Source organism: Pyrus communis, chromosome 10 (assembly GCF_963583255.1).
Source record: "Pyrus communis chromosome 10, drPyrComm1.1, whole genome shotgun sequence".
Lineage (NCBI taxonomy): Eukaryota > Viridiplantae > Streptophyta > Magnoliopsida > Rosales > Rosaceae > Pyrus > Pyrus communis.
In genome coordinates this window covers 8,467,222-8,473,802 of record NC_084812.1, presented here as the reverse complement: position 1 = coordinate 8,473,802, position 6,581 = coordinate 8,467,222, and the positions used below count along the sequence as shown (strand labels likewise).

General features: G+C 36.5%; 1 protein-coding gene across 1 annotated transcript; it reads left to right on the top strand.

Annotated features, from left to right (window-relative positions):
* The first annotated feature begins 1,436 nt into the window (after positions 1-1,436).
* LOC137747697 (soluble inorganic pyrophosphatase-like) lies at positions 1,437-4,660 on the top strand. The gene is made up of 9 exons (XM_068487855.1): positions 1,437-1,526; positions 2,220-2,368; positions 2,730-2,758; positions 3,037-3,102; positions 3,316-3,423; positions 3,511-3,576; positions 3,867-3,987; positions 4,158-4,239; positions 4,348-4,660. The coding sequence occupies exons 2-9, from the start codon at positions 2,239-2,241 to the stop codon at positions 4,388-4,390; spliced, it is 645 nt and encodes a 214-aa protein (XP_068343956.1). The 5' UTR covers positions 1,437-1,526; positions 2,220-2,238; the 3' UTR covers positions 4,391-4,660.
* Positions 4,661-6,581: the final 1,921 nt, after the last annotated feature.

The following is a 6,581-nucleotide window of genomic DNA, read 5'->3' as shown; positions in this document are numbered from 1 at the left end:
AGCTCTGGGAGGTCGATCTTACCTAATAACGGGCCGGGTCAAACAAGCCCAATTTAACCCAATGAGGCCCAGGCTCACGTAATAGGGCTTTCAAAATAATGAAAATTCATCTTTTTTACCTTTCTTTCAAACGTATTTTGGAATGCGAATTTGAACACGAGAATTTGAGTAAAGGAGTAAACGCTCTAAAAGTTTGATCTACAAACTCTTTACGAAAATATTGAATTCATTCACACTAAACATTTAGCGTCATAGTAATTAAGGACAAGAATACAAACGAGTGTCGTAAATAAATGCTCTTCCAATAGTGGCGGATCTAGGAAATGTTTGTGTTGGGAGGCAAGATGTAGCCCAAGTTCACACCATTTTATCCTCCATACTCTACTGTAATCTTCTTAGGACTTTTGATAAACAAGTTGGCCCTATAACAGCCATAAAAGCTCATCATCGAGAGCGAAAATGCACAAATAAATATAGTATTATTCACTCGCTCTTATGTAGATCCGTCAACGCAGCCAACCTAATTCCTTTTTTAAGTTAACAGTGACATGTGCAAATGGGACCAAACGTCCTCCTTATTAACATTTTTATGGTCATGCCAAAAACAATCTGTTTTATGGGTTTCAACCACATGCTTTTGAACCAGTGTCATTACAGTAATAATTTGACTGATTTGATGTCACCAATCTTCGTAGCATGGCAGCCACTCGAAAGGGATAGAAGAGGAATATACCGATGCAAATTGGAGGGTTGAAAATATGAAATTATAAAACTGAGAATATTCCCAGTTTATGAATTAGAGCAAACTTTTAGTAAGAATGTTTTATTTAGTGAGATCAGCGTAAAGTCGAGCGTAACAAAAATATAAAATATTATGTTTCGTGCGATACATGTTCAGACACTCATAGACGAAGGACAAGAGTAAATAATCAAAATTTGATTGAAAGTAGATAAACGACGGAAGTGTTATTCAAACTTGAATGCTAAAGAAAGACCACACTACCTTACTGTTAACTAACTTTCATACATACATATTATATGAAGATACAAATTCAAACATCGAATACAAAAAGAAAAACGCACTGCTTTAACTAACAATTCTAGCTTACAATTTACACGTACGTGGGTTAACAATTTGAACATGTACAGGCAAAGTCCCCAAAAGTTGCAAACTTTATCGAAAGAATAGTATACGTGTCACTCTATTATTCGCTTGGTGTACGTGTCACTTTATAATTGGCTCCTCACTTCTCGTCATAGTCATCCGCACGAGAAAATGCTAATACTTTGCGGCAAAGTTGCTGACTTGGGAAATAATTTCCTGACGCGTAACCGAAATATCAACCGTCTGATTGATTCCTATACAATCCAACGGCTCCCATTGACATTCTGACTGACCGCTGCAAGAAGTTGACAAAAAGCGTCTTCGTCCCTGCTCCCTATAAATTAAGCTCACAGCTCTCACAGTACCTTTACATTTTTCTCACACAAATTCTAGAATCCATTTTTTCGGCTGCTCTGCAACTGTAAGTTCTTCTCCTCCCTTCTCCAATGGCATCTGCGATGGTTGACTTCGTCTCCTCTCTCTCTCTCTCTGTCTTCGATTAACGGTTTAGTTTATGGATTGTATGCTATATTTTGTGTTAAACTGAAGAAAATTAGATGAAGATTCTTGATTACCTGCTTGATTTATTTTGATGGGGTTTTGGATTTGAAACCGTAATTGTTGGCATGTGGGTTTCTTTCTCTGGGTCTGTTTTGAGAGTGCAATTTGCATGAACACTTCAATTTCTTGGTTCTTTGGTTAATCGTGATGATCATCGTGTAATTGTTGTGCGTTTTTTATTCGATTTCTTTCGTTTATGTGATTTTAATCGGAGGTAATCTGTTGCATGCGATGAGTATATTATTTGAGTGAAAATTTTCAATCCCATCATTTATAGAGGAAATCTCCAATTTTGGCTTGTTTTCCAGTAAAAAGCGAGCAGTCTTTTCTTTATTTGTTCATGTTTTTGTATTGAATTATGTGTAGTTGCCCCCTTGATGTTAACAGAAAACCCATTTGTGTTATTAACAGATCATATTTCTGCCCTTATTAGTCCTTTGCCATGTTTTCAACTCGGTGAAATTAACTGTGTTTGTGTAATTGGTTAGTGGGTGAAATATGATTTGTTCAAGAAGATGATGTGGTTTTTTTTTTCTTCTTTCTGTTTTCAAAGGTTAGTGGAAAGGGTGAACATGGCTAACAATGATGGAGAAGGGAGTGGAAAGAATTCGGGGTCATCTCACGTTAAACTCAATGAAAGAATCCTTTCTTCAATGTCAAGGAGATCTGTTGCTGCTCATCCCTGGCATGACTTAGAGATTGGTAAAATTTGTTGGCTTTTTGACATTCAATCTTAAAATTCTCTCTAATTTTGATCGCCTGAGCATTTCCTTAAGTCAGCAAAGTTACTTGGACTCTCGTGTAACACCACGTGAGAAAGTGACGTGCCATGTGTTAGGTGTTACTTTAGTGTGTGTGGAGTGATAGTAGCAGAGAGTGAGGTGAGGATATGTGCATTGTGCATGAATGTAAGCAGCTAAGAGAAGCTTAGATTCGGTTGTGTGTGTGAGTATTGCACTTCAGTGTGTTGTGCATGAGATCTTGTTATTCAAGAGTTCCATGTAAAATTTGACATATAGGTTACATGTTTGGTTAATAATGCTTGATGTTTTGGTCTACGCAGGACCTGGTGCACCAGCAGTTTTCAACTGTGTGAGTCATCGTTTCAAACTTTCTATTAGTCTTTTTATTGTTCTGATCTTTTAGTCAAGGACCCTTTAACAAATCCAACATGTAAGTCATGGATGTGTAGCATGTGAATTGCCGTGCATGAGACCTTTTAGAATAGATTGTGTAATGCTTCTATCAGTGGATGATGACTTGCTTAATCTTCCCCACTTATTTAAACGTAAATGAAAAAAGTTGTATATTTAGCTCAAAATTCTGTTACAACACTTGCGTACGAATCTAAATGATAATTTCTGGGGCAGGTTGTTGAAATTAGCAAAGGCAGCAAGGTTAAGTATGAGCTCGACAAGACAACTGGCCTTATAGTAGTAAGACACTTCCTCTTCTTTCCTAAATGATAATCTGTTGCCGATTTAGTGAACCATGCTTATTCACTACAGTTGGAGAAATTTAAACAAGGGCTCTATATATTTACCATTGGTTCGTTTACATTGGTATCAGTGTTTGCTAGGGTATTGGCATCTAGTGTGAAACTGATGCCTTTCATGGAGGATACTAATGCATGAGGCTCTTTAATGCAGGTTGACCGTGTGCTTTACTCATCGGTTGTTTACCCGCACAACTATGGTTTCATCCCACGAACAATCTGTGAGGATAGTGATCCAATGGATGTCCTAGTACTGATGCAGGTAATGTCATTTGGACGCATAATCCTCTCCACAATGATATAACAGCTGATTTTGTATATATGACTGAACTTGTTAATGACCATTTAGGAGCCCGTGATACCTGGTTCTTTCCTTCGTGCTCGCGCTATTGGATTAATGCCCATGATTGATCAAGTAAGAAAGCGTTTTTCTATCTCATGTTTGACTAGAATAATGGAGCATGAATTATTGAACCTTTGGGAAAAGATATGATCTTGACATCAATCTTGAGGGGAATTCAGGGTTTAAATCTAGATCAATGTGTTTAAAGTTTTTAATACAACAAGCGAAGGAAGTTTTGTTTATTTTACTGCTGTTTTCATTTGGCAATCAGAATCTTGTAATTTATTCTCTGTATAGTTTCCTCTCATAGCGAGTACATCCAGAAGTGAGTGTAGCTATCGATAACATGAGTTCTATTGCAGGGTGAAAAGGATGACAAGATTATTGCAGTATGTGCTGATGACCCTGAGTTCCGCCATATCACTGACCTCAAGGAGCTTCCTCCACATCGCCTTGCGGAAATTCGTCGGTTCTTTGAGGACTGTATCCTATTATCACATTGCTTGCACTCCCTTAAATTGAAGCAGTTGGGAGTTTTGGGACTCCACAGTTATGAATTACCTTAACTAGATACTTAATCTACTAAAAAACTTCGTCTCTTTGCAATATGAACTGGTTTTTGCTGTATGCCCTTAACTCTTATGTCACGATAGACAAAAAGAACGAGAACAAGGAAGTTGAGGTTGAAGACTTTCTACCGGCTGAGGCTGCCATCGAGGCCATCAGATACTCCATGTGAGATAAACTTTAGTTCCTCTCTTTTCACGGTCGCCTATGATTATTGCAAATAGAACGTAAACATTTCATTGCTATATTTTCTTAAAATGATGTCTTGTGTTGCAGGAACCTGTATGCATCTTACATCGTGGAGAGCTTGAGGCAGTAGGCTAACCTGGACGCTTTGTAATTAGCGAAATGGCTGGAGCGATTTAGTAATACCTGAAAACTATCACTCTATTTCAATGGGTTTGAATTGGTGGTTCTTATGTTGTACTTTTGATCGTACGTCTCTTCTACGTGTTGAATAATGTTTTGTGGATGGTTAGATAGGTTTCCATTCGTGAGAAAACCGCGAATGAATGCTGTTTTAACCCAGGAGAAAGATATTGAAGGGTTCAAATAATTTCATGCAACTTCGGATGCAAAGTTTAACATCTCCAAGTGATTGAATCTAAAAATTTGAGTTGTGTCTACAATGTTTTACCGTGTTTTAAGTAGACGAATACAAAAGAAAACGTTTTGGTATTCTAGTACAAAACCAAGAGAGCTGAAAATCTATCAAGTATTGGTAACTTGAACATGTATTTAATGCTCGTGAACCTGGGTCCCGAGCACTTGGGTATCCGAGCATGGATCCCGATCCAGGTTCCGAGGACCTGGATCACGAGCCTTGACCCTAAAATCGGGATCCATGCTCGGATATCCGGCCCAACTGTTGTCAACACAGGCGTGAGTATTTTTCCGATTTCTCTCTTGAACATGTACCGTACTACGGTCTTTTGTCCCTTAAACTTTTATTTCTGGAAAGTTCCGTCATGAACTAATATAAAGATCTCATTTTCCCCTGTTACATGTTTACTCACATTCTGTTTAATTTTTCGTCCAAAACCCCAAGGGGTTGATCTTAGAAGGCGAGCAAAGAGTTGGAGCCTCTAATTCAAGTTCGAACTTCTACACATATATTCTTTGGGGCTATCGGTTTTTGTTTTGATATAACGTTTGATCTGGGGGTCAAAAGTACGTTATCGTCTCATGTAATGGCAAGAGAATATGAATTAGGAAAATTTTATTTAAACTCATATAACCTATTTATACACCCAACTTAAATTTTAAATGTGAATTGTATTTTTTACCCTATTGCATAATTACCATAAAATACAAGATGAAATTAACAATAAAATTAAATTTTATTAATAAACCCACTCAATAATCAAACTCTACAATCACATCAAACATTACGATCACGCGATAGTTATCATACATTCATTCTAGCTAAACCCTTAAAACGCTCTCATAGAGAAAAATATGCTCTTCTTGACCAATGGATGATAATTTTGAAGTTTTGAATCCTCCAACTAAGGTATGAATCGATTTATGCAAGTTTATTTTCATTTGATTTCAAATTTTTTAGGATTCAGAAACAAAATTAACGCCTTTTCTATTACACTTGCCCAGAAACTAAATCTAAGTTTAGGTCTGTAACAATAAATGTTCAATTTATAGCCTACACTAGAGATGTAATTTTCTTGGCTTTTGGCTGACAACTACAACATGTATTATCCAAAGCCTTCTACTTGTTTATGTGAAAGCAGTTAATCTTCTGGGCAAGTAAGATGCGAAAATTGACTAAAACATTGACACACAACAAACTATTTTTATGATTTCTAAACTACACGTTGTCTATTTTATATAACTTAACAATTGAATATAATTTATACCTAGCTCTAATTAATTAAGCTTGAACTTGACAAATGCAAGAGCAAGGATCAAACTTTAGCACCGAGATGACATAATTATTTGACTCAACTTAATTGTATATCAGAGTGACGAGTACTGCACCATTTCCAGTACCCACTGGGTCCTATTAGAGTGGCAAATATGCAACAAAGATTAAGTATGAGACAAATAGGTAAGAGATATTACTCTCTTTACACCTTGAACGAGTTCTAGAATATTGATTTCGGGTTTTTATTTTCTAAATGGCTGTAAAGATAAATTTAGATATTGAAGTGCCTTTATGAGGGTAATTTAGATAGTAAATTTGGGTTTAAAATGATATTAATAGTTTGATTAAAAGTATTATGGGTTTAGAGAGTATATTGGATGTAGAAAGAAGTTACACGGGTTCAAATAAAATTTCCCTATAAATTATTTTATCACTGATACTTCGTTGGATGCCTCTTATGTAAAAAATAAATAAATAAAAACAAGTTCAAGGGAAACGGACTAAAGGATACGTATTATACTTTTAACTGAAAGATCACATACGATACCGTAGGGAAGCTGTAGACAATAACGAACAAAACAAGATCCATGTAGGCAGCGAAACGGTGCGCATTGGTTCCGAGGGAGTTAGC

What these genes read in the sequence shown, in the direction of transcription:
- LOC137747697 (XM_068487855.1), top strand. Translation starts at nt 2,239, where the DNA reads ATGGCTAACAATGATGGAGAAGGGAGTGGAAAGAATTCGGGGTCATCT. An exon ending in TAATGCCCATGATTGATCAA is followed by an intron (nt 3,577 to 3,866) that starts GTAAGAAAGCGT and finishes GTTCTATTGCAG; the next exon opens with GGTGAAAAGGATGACAAGAT. An exon ending in GAGGCCATCAGATACTCCAT is followed by an intron (nt 4,240 to 4,347) that starts GTGAGATAAACT and finishes CTTGTGTTGCAG; the next exon opens with GAACCTGTATGCATCTTACA.